This window comes from Kogia breviceps, chromosome 18, assembly GCF_026419965.1.
Source record: "Kogia breviceps isolate mKogBre1 chromosome 18, mKogBre1 haplotype 1, whole genome shotgun sequence".
Taxonomy (NCBI): Eukaryota; Metazoa; Chordata; class Mammalia; order Artiodactyla; family Physeteridae; genus Kogia; species Kogia breviceps.
In genome coordinates, this window is record NC_081327.1 from 14,373,508 (window position 1) to 14,392,547 (window position 19,040).

The 19,040-nt window shown below is 51.6% G+C and overlaps 4 protein-coding genes across 6 annotated transcripts in view; 1 reads left to right on the plus strand and 3 right to left on the minus strand.

The window, feature by feature from the left end:
* The window catches only part of CAPNS1 (calpain small subunit 1), a 33,740-nt gene extending 19,862 nt beyond the window's left edge, over positions 1-13,878 (minus strand). The window contains exon 1 of the mRNA XM_067019210.1: positions 13,872-13,878. The gene's annotated coding sequence lies outside the window, so the exon portion shown is untranslated. The remainder of the gene's footprint in view (positions 1-13,871) is intronic.
* Positions 5,274-15,125, minus strand: TBCB (tubulin folding cofactor B). 2 transcript variants are annotated; one of them, XM_067019215.1, is made up of 8 exons: positions 14,934-14,998; positions 14,383-14,556; positions 13,699-14,158; positions 13,161-13,304; positions 9,725-9,821; positions 8,795-8,983; positions 5,709-5,781; positions 5,274-5,553 (listed from the first exon to the last, which is right to left on the minus strand). In XM_067019215.1, the coding sequence occupies exons 3-8, from the start codon at positions 13,810-13,812 to the stop codon at positions 5,439-5,441; spliced, it is 732 nt and encodes a 243-aa protein (XP_066875316.1). In that variant the 5' UTR covers positions 13,813-14,158; positions 14,383-14,556; positions 14,934-14,998; the 3' UTR covers positions 5,274-5,438. The 2 variants fall into 2 exon arrangements, with proteins under 2 accessions (XP_066875316.1, XP_058901065.1); XM_059045082.2 differs by lacking the exon at positions 14,383-14,556 and having other exon boundaries at positions 14,934-15,125.
* POLR2I (RNA polymerase II subunit I) lies at positions 13,691-15,694 on the plus strand. 2 transcript variants are annotated; one of them, XM_059045088.2, is made up of 6 exons: positions 13,691-14,539; positions 14,617-14,671; positions 14,964-15,037; positions 15,125-15,199; positions 15,307-15,358; positions 15,593-15,694. In XM_059045088.2, the coding sequence occupies exons 1-6, from the start codon at positions 14,481-14,483 to the stop codon at positions 15,653-15,655; spliced, it is 378 nt and encodes a 125-aa protein (XP_058901071.1). In that variant the 5' UTR covers positions 13,691-14,480; the 3' UTR covers positions 15,656-15,694. The 2 variants fall into 2 exon arrangements, with proteins under 2 accessions (XP_058901071.1, XP_058901070.1); XM_059045087.2 differs by having other exon boundaries at positions 14,537-14,671.
* Positions 15,695-15,704: 10 nt separating this feature from the next.
* On the minus strand, positions 15,705-17,681 carry OVOL3 (ovo like zinc finger 3). The gene is made up of 4 exons (XM_067019220.1): positions 17,588-17,681; positions 17,449-17,513; positions 16,481-16,682; positions 15,705-15,972 (listed from the first exon to the last, which is right to left on the minus strand). The coding sequence occupies exons 1-4, from the start codon at positions 17,679-17,681 to the stop codon at positions 15,722-15,724; spliced, it is 612 nt and encodes a 203-aa protein (XP_066875321.1). The 3' UTR covers positions 15,705-15,721.
* Between the last annotated feature and the right edge of the window lie 1,359 nt (positions 17,682-19,040).

Below are 19,040 nucleotides of genomic sequence, written 5' to 3' on the forward strand. Positions count from 1 at the left end.
TAATATACTTTTTTTCCTTTTCCACTCGAATTCTTTCACGAGTGTAACAGAGGAGTTTTCAGAAGTTATATGATAATATTCAATATTTTGCATGCAAAAGCAGATATGAGAATCCAGCTATTTTCTCTTAAGCCTGACGTTAAAAAGTTTTGTTTGTTTGGCCGCGCGCGGCTTGCTGGATCTTTGTTCCCCGACCTGGCCCTCAGCGGTGAAAGCATGGAGTTCAAACCACTGGACCACCAGGGAATTCCCTAAAAAAGATTTTCAAAATGTAAAACCATGCCACTGTTCTTGATAGTTTTTTCAGAAGTTACTTTTTATAAAAAATTAATGTTAACATGTAATCGTTTATTACTTTTAAAATGAATGTTTAAATATTTTAATTTCCAAAGTGGTAAATTGCTACAGATATAAGCCTCATAAACAAAAGTTCTTTGAGGCCTCAACGATTTTTAAGAATGTAAAGAAGTCCTGAGACACAAAAGTTTGAGAACCACAGATCTAAATGTCAGCTGTCATTGCTGGACCAGTAAGTTGAGGTGAAGAGTTGCCTCTTGAGTTTAGTAACAAGGAAGGGCTTTATTTTTTATTTATTTTAAAATTTATTTATTTATTTATGGCCGTTGGGTCTTCATTGCTGCGTGCAGGCTTTTCTCTAATTGTGGTGAGCGGGGGGCTACTCTTCGTTGCTGAGTGCAGGCTTCTCATTGTGGTGGCTTCTCTTGTTGTGGAGCATGGGCTCTAAGGCACGCGGGCTTCAGTAGTTGTGGCACGTACGCTCAGTAGCTGTGGCTCATGGCTTAGTTGCTCTGTGGAATGTGGAATCTTCCCAGATCAGGGCTCAAACCCGTGTTCCCTGCATTGCCAGGCGGATTCTTAACCACTGCGCCATCAGGGAAGTCCCAAGGAAGGGCTTTAGCAATAGAAAGAGTTTAGTTTTTGTGGAGTTAGGAGAGGGTTGCAGGAAGGACCATGTAGACATCTCTTTCCTGAAGTTTGGCTGTGGTTTTATAAGGGATGGATCAGGCCAACAACACAAAATCCAACATTGGATCTTAACATCACAAGAAGAGAGAGAACCTGATGGTATGTGCCTCCTGATGAAAAACTCAACACCACCCATAAAGTATATTTATCCTAAAATTGAACCCGGATCTGACCCAATTTTTGGATCTACCAGTTTGTAGAATACACAGGGATAGAGGAATATATTAAAGGACGACAGGGGGGTACAACCAGCCAAATCAGACAGTGGGAGATCCCACAGCGAAGTTGTAGACTTAGAGCTCTATCAGCCAAATGCACTGCCTGAACCCTACTTGGATTCTGATTTGAATAAGCCAACAGTGAAAAGACATTTATGAAACAAATGGGGACTTTGTTTCATATATAATAACACTGACCGTATTTTAAATCATATTAAAGAATTATTGCAATTAGGTGTGATGAAGACCTCACACCTTTTAGTGACACATATAGAAACACATTTCTGGATGAGGTGATATGTTGCTTGAGATTTTTTTTTTAAGTTAATTAATTATTTATTTAGGCTGCACTGGGTCGCAGTTGCCGCATGCGGGATCTTTTAGTTATGGCATGCTTACGGGATCTAGTTCCCCAACCAGGGATCGAACCCGGTCCCCCTGTATTGGGAGTGGAGTCTTACCCGCTGGACCACCAGGTAAGTCCCTGTTGTCTGAGATTTAATGACGGGAGAAATAGAGGGAGGTCAGAAAAACTGAACATGATTGGCCAAATGCTGACAATTACTGAAGTTGGGTGACAGGTAAGAGGGGAAAAGGGATATGTTTTTCCTTTAAGATGGGCGGTCCTTGACCCAGCTTGAGAGTTAACCGAGACCCTGGAGAGTGACCCGTGAAGATGCAGGAAAGCGGGAGGGAGGACATTGGTTCTCACTCTCTGATTAAACCATGGCAGGTTCGGTAGGCCTCCCGCACCTGCGCAGCCCCGTCCTCCGCGAGGGAGCCAAACCCAATTCCCCGCGCCGAAGGGCAGGAGCAAGACCTCCACTCCCAGACGTGAACAAGGTTAGACCGAGGGTGTCGCATGCTTTCCTGGAAAATGTAGTTTGCCTGTTAGGTTGGGAGACACCTGTCAACGCCAGCGAGACTACGCATCCCACAATGCGCCGCGCGCACGATGCGCGGATCAGTGCGCTGCTGCCCCCACGTGGCGACTGAGAGATTATTGCCCGAGTCTGGGACAGCGCAGAGGCTAGGGTTGCAGAGGTTGCAGGGAGTTAGGAGGCGGGCGCTGTCCTGGGAACCCCTTTCGGGGAGGGTGGCCCCAGAATTGGGCCAGGAAAGATGCGGTGGGGAGGTGAAAACGGTGAAGAAATTGGGGACAGGACCCGCTGTGAGGATTAAATGAAGCCAGCATTGTAACTGTTGACTGTATATAGGCATTTTTATTCCTATGGCTTATACAGCACTTACCTGCGTGCCTGGCTCTGAATTTAAATGCTTTACATGTGCTAGCTCATTTAATGCTCACAAAATCGTTTGGTAGGTACTATTATCGGCCTAAATTAAGAAATGAGGCTGAAACTCAGGGAGAAGGACTTGTCCGGTTGCCCAACTGGTGACACAGCTGGGGTTTGAACCTAGGCTGTTTGGCTCTTCCTCACTAAGGTTGCACCACCTGTTAACCTACTGAATTATCCCAAGTTTGTAACTGGTACACGAATGAACTCAAGTGGGCTATTAGCATATTGAGTTAGCAATTTAGCTCAGTTCCAGGACAAAGGTTGCATTCAGCCTAAATTTAGCACTGGGATCAAGTTTCTGATCAGCATGAATCACGAAGGGATTACTTCAAGCCTACAAAGCCCAGTCCCCTTTTGTTCACATGACTCCTATTCAAGTCTCCTCCATCCCATCCCTTCCCTCATACCAGCACCACCTGGCAGATTTAGTGATTTTATTCTCCTTTCCTCTACTGCCAGCAACCTTATTGATAATGAAATATCACAAAAAAAAAAAAAGAAAAAGAAGAGGAAATGTTTGGTAATTATGTTTGTCTGCCTTCAACTCCCAAGCCAGTACTGTGTTCATGTCATGAGTGTGTTTCCAGCATCGAGCCTGACATACAGTGGGGATGGGGAGGGCTCAAAAAGTGTGGGGAAAGAGTGCTGGACATTCACTGTTTTCCATCTGCACTGACCTGAGGATTAAGGGCAGGGTGGTGGATGGTGCAGGTCAGGCACGGGCAGCTGGTGGGGGGACAGGAAGATTTAATGGGCCTGGTGGATCCCATGGCCCTTTCCTGCAGCTTCCCCTGAGGTTATGGATCTGGGGACCTGGTAAAGGGTGGTCAATGCTGGAGCCGCCAAAACCCACGGTCCATTTTCATAGTAGTGGCTGGGAGGGAGCTGCTCAGCCCAGGAGTATGTTCCAAAGCCCACTCTGCAGCTAGGGTGGCTGCATGACTGACAGGTTCTCATCAATACAATATGAGCAGAAATGGAACATGTAGAACATGTTTTTAAAGAACATGGTGAAACGTCCCCACACTGTCTTCTCCTATTTGCCACCTGGACGCAGATAATTCCAAGCACATGAAGATGATGGAGTCCCAGTATGGAGTCTGGATGTGTGAATCATGGAGATTGCTGTCAATCAACCAGAAACTCTGCACTGGACTGTGTGTGTAGGGGGATATTTGTTACAGCAGCTGGTACTGCCTTAACACATTGACCACTGTCCCCCTTCCTTTCTGGACCAGGCTTAAGCACCAGGTCATTCTGTAAAATGTGTCTCCCCAAGCCCTAACTGTGGTTGACTTTCACACAGCAAGTGTAGGTTTCCTAATTAGAAATTACCAGCATGATCCCTTCCATTGTCATCAAAAATTTTAATGCTTTCCCATGTTCTGATGGGGACAGCGTCTTCCATGCTGACAGCTGGAAGGCATTAAAGCACACCCTGGAAGTCTGTGCTTAGATCTTCCACTGCAGTTTGACAGATTCTCATATACACTGATGCTGTGACCCTTACGTGGAGCTCGGAGGGATGATTTGGGGTGATCACTGTGTCTAGGAGAGCACGTGATTGTCTTCCTGCCCCTATTCTTTGGCCTCATCACATGGGGGTGCACACTGGGCCTGATCTTAAAGTGAGCCTCAGGTCCTCAATGCTGAGCTAATTCTGCTGAGCTCTGGCTGAACTAAGGTTGGTGGATTCTGGTTGAGAATTTGGGGACACCCCCTCTAATGCTGCTCACTCTGACAACTCCCTCACGTGAAAGGGATCTCGGCCTTGGAGTCCTTTAATAAAGTAACCAGTTTTGTTTTGTAGATTGACAACTTCATTGATGTGTGTGTGTACATGTGTGTGTAGGCGTACGTCTATCCCAGATGGGTGTTTGATGTGAATCTGAGCATATCCTGTGGTAAGTGTGACTCCCCTGTGAGTGGGGGACAGAATCTTTGTGCACTGACTGTATTTCTGCACATGTGACCTCTAGTGTCTGTGTTTTGGGTGTGTCTCCAGTGTTTGAGTATGAGTCCAGGTGTGTGAATGTTCTGTGTGGGTCCATATACCTTACAGTGGGCATGAGAGGATGTATGCATCAGGCTGTATGTGCATGTGAGCAGCTTCCCGAAGGATCCCTTCAGCTCTCAAGCATTTCAACCTTATTCTGCTTACTGTGGTTACTCCCACCAGTGCCAACTTCTTCTCCAGAAGCTATAATAAAGTAATTTTAACAATTAAGTAGAATCTCCCGAATAGTCATTCCATCAGGAATCCCTTCAAGGAGCTAATGAGGAGTTATTGCACATGCAAACATACACATGGTGGAACAGGCTCCCTAGAATGCCTGGGCTGCATGCACGTGTCACATACCTGAGGGCACAGATCTCTTTGCCCAGCTCTACAATGCTGTGAGGAGCCTCATGCTACTTCTAAAGACTTGAGATTTCTTTCTTCTTTTAAATATTAAGTGAACAGGTCCCCCATCCACAGGGACAGTGGTAGAACTACTTGTTGACCCCAATATCCCTTTTCCCCAGCTTCTGTAGCACAGGAACTTCTGATATTTGGCTAGGAAATGGCCACCCAGTACAAAAACTACATTTCCCAGCCACCTTTGCAACTACAAGTGGCCATGAGACAGAATTCTGGCCAATGAAATAGAAACAAGTTTTGAGTTGTATATACATATTCCTTAAAAACAAGGGGTATCCCCTCTCCCTCCCCTCACCTACCCAGCTGTCCCCAGCACCCCCTATAATCACTGAGTCTTCCAAACACTTCCCAGGTTTCCGGCAAATTTAATACATGTGTCTCAAAAGTCAATGGCAAGGGTCAAGTGAATAAAATAAAAATGGGGTCATGGGGAGAGGGCCATGGACACACACAGGGAAGGGCAGTAAGTAGGTGAGTTAGCTGGAGCAGGGGCGAGCCCTTCCTTGGGCATCACATCTCGTCCAAACCGTAGTCCTCCTCGGGGAAGTCCCCCACTGTCACAACAGACGGCCTGACGAAGGCGCCGTACTTGGCCTGGCATTCAAAGTAGCGTTTCCCATTCACACTGCAGGGCATGATGGGGAAGGCAGTGTCAGAGGGCTCCTACTCCAGATGCTAGCATGGCTGGGCTCCCCCAGTAGTACATGCATGCACTTACACATAAATGCACACATACGTGCACACAGGCACACACACAGACACTACAGTGGGGATCTCTACCTGCCATCGTTTTTCCCTAGCGGCTCATCATAGCGGACACCGATCCAGTAGCCAGGCTTGAAATCTGTAAGTCCTGCCCAGGGGAGAAATCCCAACAAAACCTCCTTAAGCAGCTCACCCCAGATTCGCACCTGCCCACTGAGTATAAAGCCTGTCCTGGCAAAAACCACTCCTTGCTACCACCCAGGACAACCACCATCTCCTGCCCACGTCAATATGGTAGCCCCCTTCACTGGTCTCCCTGTTCCTACCCTGACCCCCTATTCACTCAACACCCCCAGCCAAAGGGGGCTCTGTAAAAATCAAAGGGAGGGCTTCCCTGGTGGCGCAGTGGTTGAGAATCCGCCTGCCGATGCAGGAGACACGGGTTCGTGCCCTGGTCCGGGAAGATCCCACATGCCGCGGAGCAACTAAGCCCGTGAGCCATGGCCGCTAGGCCTGCGCGTCCGGAGCCTGTGCTCCGCAATGGGAGAGGCCACAACAGTGAGAGGCCCGCATACCGCAAAAAAAAAAAAAAAAAAAAAAAAAAAAATCAAAGGGAAACAGCACCACTGCCTCGTCCCAAATTCCTCAAAAGCTGCCCATCCCGCTCAGCATAAAACCCACATTGCTTATGGTCAAATGATTTCCGACAAGGGTGCCAAGACTGTTCAATGAGGAGAGAACAGTCTTTCTAACAAATTGTATTGGGCCAACTAGATATCCACATGCAAGAGAATGAAGTTGGACTCCTACCTCACACCATAACCAAAAATTAACTCAAAATGGGTCAAAGACCTAAATGTCATATGTAACACTATAAAACCCTTAGAAGAAAACACAGGTTTAAATCTTTGTGACCTTATATTAGGCATTGACCTCTTACATATAATGCCACATGCATAAGCAAAAAAAGAAAAAAAAAATTGGACTTCATAAAAATCAAAAATGTTTGTGTTTTGGGCTTCCCTGGTGGCACATTGGTTGAGAGTCCGCCTGCCAATGCAGGGGACACGGGTTCGTGCCCCGGTCCGGGAAGATCCCACATGCCGCGGAGCAGCTGGGCCCGTGAGCCATGGCCACTGAACCTGCGCATCCGGAGCCTGTGCTCCGCAATGGGAGAGGCCACAACAGTGAGAGGCCCGCATACCGCAAAAAAAAAAAAAAAAAAAAAAAAAGTTTGTGCTTCAAAGGACACTATCAAGACTGTAAAAAGACAACCAACCCACAGAATGGGAGAAAGTATTTGCAGATCATATATTTGATAAGGGAATTGTATCTAGAATATATAAACCACTCTTACAACTTGTGATGGGCTGTACTGTGTCCCCCCCAAGTTCACACGTTGAAGCTCTAACCCCCAGTAGCTGAGAATGTGACTGTATTTGGAAACAGGGCCTTTAAAGAGATAACTAAATTAAAATAAGGCCATTAGGGTGGGATCTAATCCAGGCTGACTGACATCCTCATAAGAGGTTATCTAGACAAAGACTCCAGGGATGTGCTAGCCCACAGAGGAAAGACCATGTGAGGACACACAGAAAGTGTGGCCATCTGCAGCCAAGGAGAGAGGCCTAAGAAGAAATCAAACCTGCCAAAGCCTTAATCTTAGACTTCCCGCTTCCAGAACTGTGAGAAACAAATTTCTGTTTTTTTAAGCCACCTGGTGTGTGGTACTTTAATATGGCAGCCCTAACACACCACTCAACAACAAAAAGACAAACCACCCAATTAAAAAATGGGCAAAAGATCTGAATAAGCCATCTCTCTAAAGAAGATATACAAATGGCTGTTAAGCACCTAAAAAGAGGCTCAATATCATTAGCCATCACAGAAATGCAAATCAAAACCATAATGCTCTACCACTTCATACATCATTAGAATGATGGTAATCAAAAAGATAGATAATAGTAAGTGCTGAGGAGGACGTGGCTTAATTGGAGCCCTCATTCATCGCTGGTGGGAATGCAAAATGGTGCAGCCATTGTGGAAACAGTGTGGCAGTTCCTCAAAAAGTTAAAGAGAGTTACTCTGTGACCCAGCAATTCCACTCCTAGGTACAAAGAAATGAAAACACATGTCCACACAAAAACTTAAACAAGGATACTCACAGCAACGTTATTTGTAATAGCCAAAAAGTGGGAAGGACCCAAATGTTCTTCAACTGATGAATGAATAAATAAAATGTGGTGTTGCATACAATGCAATATTATTTGCTAATAAAAAGAAATGAAATACTGCCACATACTATAACATGGATGATCCTTGAAATTATGGTTCTAGTGAAAGAAGCCAGTCTCAAAAGACTACATACTATATGATTCCATTTATATGAAACTTCCAGAATAGGCAAATCTATAGAAACATAACATAGATTAGTAGCCAGCTATGTGGACTGGGGGCACTGGGGTTTCAGAAATGGGGAGTAGCTGCTAATGGTTATACAGTTTCCTTTTAGGGCGATGAAAATGTAAAACTGACTGTGGTGATGGTTGCACGATTCCCATGAAGTAAAAACTAATGAACGATACTCTTTAAATGGGTGATTTTTTTTTTTTTTTTGGCCGTGTGGTGCAGCTAGCGGGACCTTAGTTCCCCAACCAGGGATTGAATGTGGGCCCTTGGCAGTGATAGTGTGGAGTCCTAACCACTGGACCGCCAGGGAGTTCCCTAAATGGGTGAATTTTATGGTATATAAGTTATATCTCGATAAAACTATTATGAAAAAACCCCCCAAAACCCCACACTGCTCTCTCCTGTCTCCGAGGCATAGCACAGTCCAGCCTTGCCCATGGCCCAGGCGTGCCCGGATCACTTCGGTCTGTGCTTCCCCCATCACAGGCCTAATAATTCTGCCTGTTTCCCCATCTCAGCTCTGACCACTGTGCCCCAGACTTTCACCTCTGAATTGATCCCTGGCCTCCACTTCCTCCATCACAACTCAGGTCATATGGCATCTGCTTCCCACTTCCCTGCCGTGAACATACCAGGCTGTCACAGTTAGCCCCTGGGTCCGTCTCCCTGCCTGGACTGAGATCCCCTTGAGGGCTGGGTCCCCAGCACTACCCACCTCAAGGCAGGACACGAGGTCTTGGTGAGCCACGTACCTACATACATGACGGTGCCCCGGCGAGGGGGCTGCCCAGGTGCCTGCACCTCACAGCGGCTGCCCACGGGGATGGCACCGGCCTGGGCCTCCTCGGTAAGATGCTGGGAGCTCTCGGCCTCCTGCTGTACCCGCTCTTCTTCACTGTATCGACCTAGCTTGTTGCGCTTCAGGAAGGAGCGGACTGAGTCTGTGGGTGGGGTGGGGGTGAGGGTCAGACATGGGAGACCACCTGGGGGACCTCTGGCCTAATGAGATAATGAGACCTCCCCACCCTCACGGGGTCAACACTCCGAGGAAACGCTTCCGTGCTGGGTGTTGAAGGGCTGTCACCCAAGCCCCCCAAGTCTCCCACCACAGCCCTGGCCTCTCCCCAGGACACCCCCACAATCCCGAAACTAAAGGGAAGGTGCCTGCCTGCAGTCTTTCGCCGTACCCCATCCTCCCGTCCCTTCAGTATCACGCTTGCCTCCACCCAGGCCCGGAAACCTTCATTTTCCCCACCACACATTCTCACCTGTCCCCACATGCCTGCACCCCACTGTCCTGTCGGTTCCACATATTCTACCATGCTCGGCCCCCTACACCGTGCCCCCAGTGTGACCCTGACCGCCCCCCCAACTGACCCCACATACACACCCCAGACCCTCCTCTCAGGCCCCCTCTACTTTCTCATGGCCCTGTCTGCCTGCTCACACTCGGCCACACCCGCCAGCCTCCATTTACACCTCACGCCCGTCCACCCCTGACTGTTCTCCCATGAGCCGTCTGTCCCCATGCCAACCTCACCCTGCCCCCTCCACTCCCCCACGCTTGCCTGCCCCACTGCCCACACCACTGACTCGCCCGCAGTGTCCCCGTCTATCCTGTCTGATGCCCACCCCCTCCCCTAGCCCCCATGGGCCCCCACCCCTCCTTGTGCACCCCGTACTTTGCCTCTGGTCATAGGCTTCTTGTGAGATCTCGTATTTCTCCACCTTGGACATGTCCTCATACTCCCCAAGACGGGCACCGCTGTGGTCAATGACCTGTAGTGAGGGGAGGGAGGTCAGTGGGGATCAGGGTCTGGGCAGAGAGGCCTGGAATGCTGTGGGGGGCGAGTGTGGCTGCACGTTGGAGCGTTCCGTAGATTTAAGCCTCTTCTGTCTCAGAAAAATCACATTCCTCTACCCTCACCTTTACCTCAGCCTTCTCGCCTGCCCTGCGCCCAGCCGAAGGGGTGAGAGCAGGTGTCTACAACGGCCATCTCCCTCTCCACCACCCATCCAAGGCCCTGGAGGCTGCATCTGCTTCCAGATGACCCCTACATACTGGCATCCACATCACTGATGGCCCCAGACACTGCAACCAAAGGGGAGAGCTCGGGCCTTGCCCATGAACCCTCTGGGCAGTGTGTCTATCCTCTCTGGACCACTGGGACCCTCCTAGGCTGACCCCAACTTCCAGATCCTGGTGCATCTCTTCTGTACCACCCCCAACATTTATTCACTCATCGCCTGCTGAGCTCCTCCAAGGCACCCAGCTGGGCCCCGTGCTGGGTACTAGGGACACGGTACAAAAATAGATCAATCCCTGCCCTCAAGGAGTGCTCATTCTGCTGGGAGGCCAACCAGAAACAAATGCACAGAGATGGGTATTAAACACCAGATGACGACAAGGTTCTACGCAGACAAATACAACAAAGAGGCTTCTGGAAGGACGGGATGTCTGAGACAGGCCTGAAGGAACAAGCACAAAGTCCCAGATGTAGAAATGTCTTTAGCCCCTTTGAGAAACAGCAGGGCCAGCAGGACGGCAGTGGAGTGAGCCAGGGGGAGTGTGGGTGACACAACAGATCACTGGAGACTTTGGCTTTTACCTAGATGAGATGCAGCCAGGGAAGGGCTCAGCCAGGAGGGCTCTGATCTGACACAGGTGTTTACACACTCCCTCAGCTGAGTGTGGGAAGTAGACAGAGGGGCACAGGGATGGGAGCAGGGAGATGGCTTGTGTGATGGTCCAGGAGGGAGAGCATGGAGGCTGGACCAGGGTGGGGGCAGTGAGGGAGGAGAATCTGGAATTCTGGATAGATTTTTGTGGGTGGAGCCCATGGATCTGTGGACAGATTAGATGTGGGTGTGAGGGAAAGACAGGGGTGAGGAACACCCTAAAGTGTTTGGCCTGAGACACTGGGCAAAATAGAAATGGCCCTTATCTCTGGCTAACGATCACTAAGAATTACCACTTTCTGTATCAGGGGTTTTTCTAAGTTTGAGTTGCTGTCATTCGTTGCTGCAAGAAATATGGGTGAGGGCTTCCTTGGTGGCGCAGTGGTTAAGAATCCGCCTGGCAATGCAGGGGACACGGGTTTGAGCCCTGGTCCACATGCCGCAGAGCAACTAAGCCCATGAGCCACAACTACTGAGCCTGCGCTCTAGAGCCCGCGAGCCACAACTATTGAAGCCCGCGAGCCTAGAGCCCATGCTCCACAACAAGAGAAACTACCACAATAAGCCTGCTCACTGCAACAATGAGTAGCCCCCGCTCGCCATAACTAGAGAGAGCCGCGTGCAGCAACGAAGACCCAATGCAGCCAAAAATAAGTAAATAAATTTTAAAAAAAAAGAAAAAAAAGAAATATGGGTGATATTTATAAACAGAAAAAGAATTTTAGAAAAAATACAAATTCTCCAGAGGCTCCACCTCTGGGAAACTTTCCTTGTATGGCCTCAGAAGTCAGCAGCCTATCTATACCTGAATCCATGTGTGAAACCCTCCTGTTTGAGGACGCCACTGCCCTGCCTGGTCCACCAGCATCCCAAGGCTGAGACTGCCCAGGTCAGTCCAAAGTCAGTCCTATGGGCTCAGCACAGTCCCGGCCTGCTCCCACAATGGTCCAGGACCCATCGCCTCAACTGGACTATGGAAGCAGCCTCCTCCTTGGTCTCCCTACTCCTCTGTCCTCCACAGTCTGTTCCCCACACGCAGTCAGAGGGAGCCTGTGAACACCTGAGTCAGACCAGGACCCTCCTGGCTCAGAGTCCTCCCCTGGCTTCCACTTCCCACCAAAACAGCACAGGTCACTCTTCAGCCCCTGTACCCCACTCTGCTTCCTACCACCTCAGAGTGTTTACACATGCTGTGCCCTCCTCCTGGAGCACACTTTCCCCTTCTTCAGTTAACTTCAGGTCTCTGTTCAGGCAGCACCTCCTCTACGAAGTCCTCCTGGATCTCATTGATGGGTCAGGCTCCCAGTATAGGATCTCCCAGCTCTGTGATCTCCTCCTGCATGGCCCTCATCTCACTGACCCTTTACATTTGTTCCTGTGAATATTTAGCTAACACCTACCGCACTCACTGGACAGAGCTAAAACACAGACCTTCTCAGACTTGATTCACAGCTATATCCCTGGCATAATGTGGATGCTCAATGAACAGTTATGAATAATTGAAAGAGACAAAAAAGACCCAGTTCTCTGGGTATACTAACTTCTGGAGCCATGCAGACTGAGGTAAAAATTCTAGCTATGTTTCTCCTCAGGAAAGGAAATTCCATACTGAAACTAAGTTTTCTCTTCTGCAAAATAGGGTTAATTACACCATTTTCCAAGTATTATTTTATGCATTCAACTCATCATTCAACAATGTTTCACCGAGCATCCTCTCTGTGCCAGGCACTGTTCCAGGTATTGGAGAAAAATCCATAGTATGCCACAGGTGATTAGTGAGAAGGACAAAAATCAAAGAAAGTGGGAAAGGGAGGAGGTTTAAATTTTATACTGAGGGCAATGAAGCCCTCACACCCGGAAGGTGACATTTAAGTAAAGGAAGGAGTGAGCCATGTGGACATAAAAAAAGAAACATTCAGGCACAGAGAATAGCACATGCAAAGTTCACCTGGGATACTAGGATGTCTGCAGAGTTTTGAGGGGGCGGGGAAGACTGAGGACAGAGAGGATGATGTGAGCTGATGCATGCAGAGGTCCTCTGTGTTCTGGCTTCTCCCAACATGTGAGCCTCTTTGCTCACCCTGACCCACCTCATACTCTGTTTCCTCTTCCTGGAATGCCCCTCCCGCTTCTTCTCTTAGGTCATCCTTCAGATCTCAACTCAGGCATCCCTAACTTCAGGAAGTCCCTTCTGATACCCTGAGGTGGGGTCAGGCACCTCTTCTGGATACCTCCAGTCCCCTAGGCTTTTCTCAGGCCGGTCCAGACCAATCTGGCTGCCAATGTCTGGTGATTGATGGGTCTGTCTCTCTCCCTGCTGGACTGGGAGCTCCATGCGGTTAGGGCCTATTTTGGTGATCACACAGCGCAAAGCACAGCAAGCATCTACTGAATAAATAAATGAATGGAGGGGAGGGATCCCAGGTAGGGAGGCCTCACATGGATGCGACAGCCGTCATCTACGGGGTAAGAGCCCAGCAGTGCATCCTCCTGATCCAGCTTGCTGTAGAACTTGTCGTCAGGTCCATACAGCTCCAATTCCATGCAAGAAGCAGGGCTGCCCACAACCAGCTGTAGTTTACACTGTGGGGATACAAGATGGGGAGGCGGGGACGAGGTGGAAGGCTGTCAGTGGCCCCACTCTCTGCCCTGAGACTCCGCCCTTTGTATCAATAACCATCACCCCTTCCTCGTTCCTTCGAGACCTACCATTTAGGACCCACCAGGTTATCCCTGGCCCCACCTCCACTGGTCTTGCCGCCACTCCCTGCAACCTTTTTTTTTCTCTGGCCCCGCACCCATTCTCTGGAACCTCAGGTTCCCTCTGGCCCCGCCCCGCTGAGGTCCAGTCCCGAGCTTCTGCAACCTCGGCTTATCTCTGGCCCCTTCCCTGCGCGGGGGAAAACCCTTCATTTCTTCTTGGCCCCGCCCCTCAACCATAGCCCCGCCCCTCTGGACCCCGCCCCCACGGCCACACCTTGAACTCAGCTATGGTGAGGCTGCGACTGTACCGCTTCTGGGAGCGAAAGCTGTTGAGTGAGCTGCTGATGAAAACGTTCACTGTAGGCGCCGACAACCCCGTCACCTCCATCTCGCCGCGCCCTGCGAGGGCCCGAAACCCAGTCAGCCGCCTCACACCGGCTCCGCAGCCGCCGCCGCCGCTTCTGGGGTATCAGCCCCTCCCCTTGCTCCCGGACCTGGCCAATCCACGCCCTTCCTCCAGGGGGGTCCGCCAATCGCCGCGTCTCTTCGCCTCCTCCAGGAGGAAGTCCTGGGTAGGCCCAGCCAATCCTGAGAAGTCTTCCACGGTGCACAGTTCTTCCAATAGCGTCACGGGAAACGGCCTGGCGGGCGAAGGCTGAAGCCGAGAGGAAGGACTGGCAAGAGCTACCCCGGTCCGCGAAGGGTAAACTCGCGCATGTGCACTGGCCTTCAACCTGCAAAGAGCCAAGGCCTCTCCATTTACACTCAGCACTTTGCGGGTTACGTGACGCATCATTTTTCCCGGTTCTCGTACCACACTATTCTATAAACTGGGGAAGAAAGGCCCAGAAGTTGGAAGCCATATTCTAAGATATCAAAAGATTGAAGCAAGTAATTAATTAAACCTCAGCTCAGATCAGCGAGCACAAAGCCGCTGGGAGCCATTACATGTGCGTACCTCCTCCCCTCTTTTGGCGAAGCTAAGAGATCTGACCCTTCCCGCGACCTGTCGCGCGGCTGAGCAAGCGCTGAAGGCTGGGAGGGCGGTGAGTCGCCATGGAACCCGATGGGACCTACGAGCCGGGCTTCGTGGGTATTCGATTCTGCCAGGAATGGTGAGACCCGGCCAGCACTGTGGAAGGGGAGCAAGTAGTGGCCTCAGTACTGACCTCTCACCTCCCCCTCCCCACAGTAACAACATGCTTTACCCCAAGGAGGACAAGGAGAACCGCATTCTGCTGTACGCGGTGAGCGCGAGCCAGCCGGGCGCCCCGGTGTTCCGTGACCGGCCCACAGGTTCCTAATGTGGCCCGGCCCTATTTCCAGTGCTGCCCCGTCCTGGTCTACCCTCCCAGCTGTCCCCCTAGTGAACCCGACTTTCTCGTTTTGCCCATCCGAGAGGTGATTCTCGATTACACCCAATGATCCCAATCTCAAGACTCCATCCCCTAGTCATCCCCTCGGGGGAAGACCATGCCCTCCCAGTCCCATCGGGGATTTCTCTGTTACCCCCTTCCCGCCACTCTCGCCCTCTCGCAGTGCCGGAACTGTGATTACCAGCAGGAAGCCGACAACAGCTGCATCTACGTCAACAAAATCACGCACGAAGTGGAGTGAGTGGCAGGGCCCGAGCTCGGGGACGGGGTTGTTGGCTTGGGAGGCCCGGTCTAAGCGTACTTATTCACCCTCTATTCCCTCAGCGAACTGACCCAGATCATCGCTGACGTGTCCCAGGACCCCACGTTGCCGCGGACCGAAGACCACCCTTGCCAAAAGTGAGCGCGCAGCTGGTATTGGGGAGGGAAGGCGGCTTATCCTCACCAGACGGAGAAGGGAGGAGGGAAGGGTATGGCAGGCTCTGAGTGGCTGACTGTCCCCTCAGGTGCGGCCACAAGGAGGCGGTGTTCTTCCAGTCACACAGTGCCCGGGCCGAGGTGAGCGGTGAGAGCAAGGCTTTCGGGAGTGACCTGGGCCTGGTCCTTCCCGGGGGTGGGGATACCAATGCTGAGGAGATCCTGCCCTTCCAGGCATCCCGAGCTGGACCTTCAGTAGAGGGGAAAGCCCCCTAGTCTGTTCTTTTGGGGGTGAGGCTTCTCTGGATGGAGGTTCTTGTTGTACCCTGCCCTGTGGATCCAGACCCTTCCTAACCGTGCATCCTTTTCTGCCAGGATGCCATGCGCTTGTATTACGTGTGCACGGCCCCACACTGTGGCCACCGCTGGACCGAGTGAACCACTCTCCCCCTTGTGTAATAAATGCTGTGTTCTATGCGTGCCTTTCCTCTGTTTATTTCCCTCTCATGGGTTGGACACAGGGTTCCCAGTCTCAAGCAGCATGTGCAGGGCACGGTGCTGCAGGGCGCGGTGCTGCACGTAGGTGTCAGGATTCGAGCTGGTGAAGCCGCAGTCCTCACACACATGTAACTTCTCACGGCGCTCACGATAAGCATAGCTGGCCGGTTCTCTGTGTACCTTGGCAAGATGCACTTCAAGTGAGCAGCGCTGCGTGAATGCTTTGCCACAAGCTCCGCAGCGGAATGGCCGGATCCCTGTGCAGGTGGGCCAGAGGGAGAGAGGACAGACAGGGCAATGACCCCCAGACCAGCACCCTCCGACCTCGCCCTCCGTGAACATTCCCCCTTTCCTACTCCAAGTTCTCCAGACCTCGGCCTGCTTCCCACCATCTGCTACCTCCGCCCCGTGCAAACGTGGGAGCTGTGTGTCCCCACCCTCCTCGCCAGGATGTTCCTTTCCCTGGAGGAGGAGGGAGGCTTTCCCTTACACCCTTCAATATGGGACCTGAATCCTGTAACCAGTACATGTTTTCTCTTTGTATCCCTCAGCAGGCCCCCACCCTGGCACCACCCCGACACCCACTGGCTGGCAGCTGAGGTGCATGGTATTCCCAGCCTCCTGATGGCTGAGTCTCTGCCCCACTAACACACGCCCCACTTGTGCACGGAACTCAAGTGCACGGAAACTCCACATCCCATGCACCTCCCTCCATTTCGTTCCATCTCCCCCCAGCAGCGCCTCCCAGTCCCTGCCACGGCTCACCCGTGTGAGTCCTCATGTGCCGCTTGAGGTCAAAGGCGTTGTGAAAGCCCTTGCCACAGCAGTGGCACACGTGGCGGCGGGCAGGGTTGTGGCGCTTGAGGTGCCGGGTCAGCATGCGCTGCAACAGGAAGGCCTTGGGGCAGAGGGGGCAGCCAAGCGTCCCAGGGCTCCTAGGAGTGGCAGTCGGAGTGCCCTGGGAGGGCTGTGGGAGGGACATGGGAGTTAGGACCTCACCCCACCCCTCCACTGGACCAAATGGAGCACCTAGAACTGGGAACCAAGGAGGTCTGGGAAGGACGGAGACTGCAGTTTGTGCGTGCTCCTGCCACCCTTTCCCCAAGGCCTTCCCTGACCACTCTGCCCCCATCGCCCTTACTTTGTTTTCTATTTCTCCATAGTACATACCATCTTCCAACATAATAACTATACCTGCAGCTCCCACCAGATTATAAGCTTCAGGAAGGAATGAGTTTTTGTCTTACTCCTAAACACCCATTGCCTAAACAGTCCTGGCTCCCAATAAAAACTGAAATAATCTCCAGCACATTTACATCCTGCCTAGGGCTTTCCTTCTTCCAGTGCACGCACAGCTGAGTATCCCTTCCGAGAGACCCCAAAGCTCCTCCCCCATCCCCCATCCAGCTCCTATCACCTTGTCTGATTCTCTGACATAATGCAAACCACCATCCACTTATTGGCTTGAATCCTGTTCTTCTGCCCCACTGGGCAGAGACTCCCTCGGGGCAGGGGCTGTGGCTGCCCACCCTGGGGAAAGAATACTTGGGATGAGGGCTAACAGTGAGCCCACTACTAAGAAAGAAAAGGCATTCCCAGCAGAGAGGACAATGGGTGGAAAAGTCCTGAGGCTGGAGTGGCATGAGGGGGTAAGGGGCAGGCAGTTTCTCTTGAGGCTGAGAGCGGGCAGGGGTGAAACTGAGCAGGGTCTTGTGGACGAGCTGCAGACTTACCGCTGCCCAAGAGTCCTGGAGGCCAGAAGACTGGTGTGCCGGTGGCCCCCTCAGGCTGCTGCAGTCTGAGGAGAGAAGCCAGATGGTGATGCTTTGTGTCTCCCCTGCCCCTCACCTCTAGGCCCAGTGAGGGGCCCACCTGGGACATAGGCATCTCCCCGGAGGTGGTCAGGCAGGTGGCCCCAGTTGGGTGGCTGTGGACGCCGACTCCTGACCAGGAAGGCACGAGGCATCGTCACCGGTAACAGCTCCCCCCCAACACAGGGCTGCTTCCTCCACCTGCTGTCAGACCTCTGGCCCAGGAGGACTATTCCAGGTGGGAAGGGAGGGGGAAGTCACGGAGAGGTCTCATTCTCTCCATGCAAATTTTGTGACAGGCCCAGGGGGCAGACTTAGCTGGCTCCAGTTACCTCTGCCTTGGGCCCTGCCATTCCTCCCCCTCCTCCTCTGCCAGGTTCCTGAGGGTACTCTCCAGCCTCCAGGGGAAGACAAGCACTAGGGCCCCCAGGGAGGTCAAGCAAGGGCAAGACTGGAACTTAAGCAGCTCTTGGGGGTGGGGAGAGGAAACAGAGACCCCAGGGGGGCTGAGTGTTTTTCCATATTACCAGCAGGGCCAAGGACCTGAGGGTCTGTTTGCCAAGCAAATTAGTCACTACCGGACATCCAACAGCCTGCTTGGTTATTCAAATCACAGCAGCCATCTGAGGAAGCGGGGGAGGGGGTGACTGTGATTGCTTGCTCCGGAGGGTGGAGAGACAGCAGGGTCCAATTGGTAAGGTCAAAGTGAGGATCCAGCCTGTGCATTTTCAAGCAGGAAACTCTACCTCTCTGATCTACAGATGCCCCTGAGCTGACGTTCAGCCGGAAGCACTGTTCAAGTGTACGGGGTATCACAATACTGGTTTGTTACTAGTCCAGCTCCTAGTAACTCCCTCACTCTCCTACGGTCCAGGAACTATAAGGGGTCACCTGACACAGCCAGGGGCTCCCAGGACCCTTACCCCAGCACTCTGGCCAGGCTCCGTTCTAGATTGGTCATTGGCTTCTTAGCCAGGGGTTAAGGATTTTGAATATTCCCCATGCAGTTACTTTCACTTATTCACCCAACGATTTTCTGAGCTCCAACTATAGGCCAGGCCTAAATGAGCACTGAAAATGAAGACATAAAGGTCCATGGGGGAGACACACCAGTGACAGTCCAGAATGACCAAGGCTATGATGGGGGAAGCACAGGCAGAGTGACCCAAGCTCTAATGGGGAAAAGCCAGGGGGCTCTGGGGACCCAGAAGAGGCTCCTGATCCAGTCTAAGGGTTCAGGGATGACTTCCTAGGTGTGAGCCTTGAAGGAAGAAGAGGTTTCTGGTAAACAGGGATGGTTTTCCAGGCAGAGGCACAGTCTATAAAAGGCTTAATGGTGAAAGAAGCAGTATTTATTCATTTCTTCACATTCCCTGAGAGTCAGTCCAGGTAATTCATTTGCGGAAGCAACAGAGGAAGCGCTGGAAGCCTGCTGGCCCAGAGCTTTGCCACTTTATCTCTGCAGGACCTGGGCAAGTCACTTCTTGTCATGCAGAGCCTGTTTCTTCATCTGG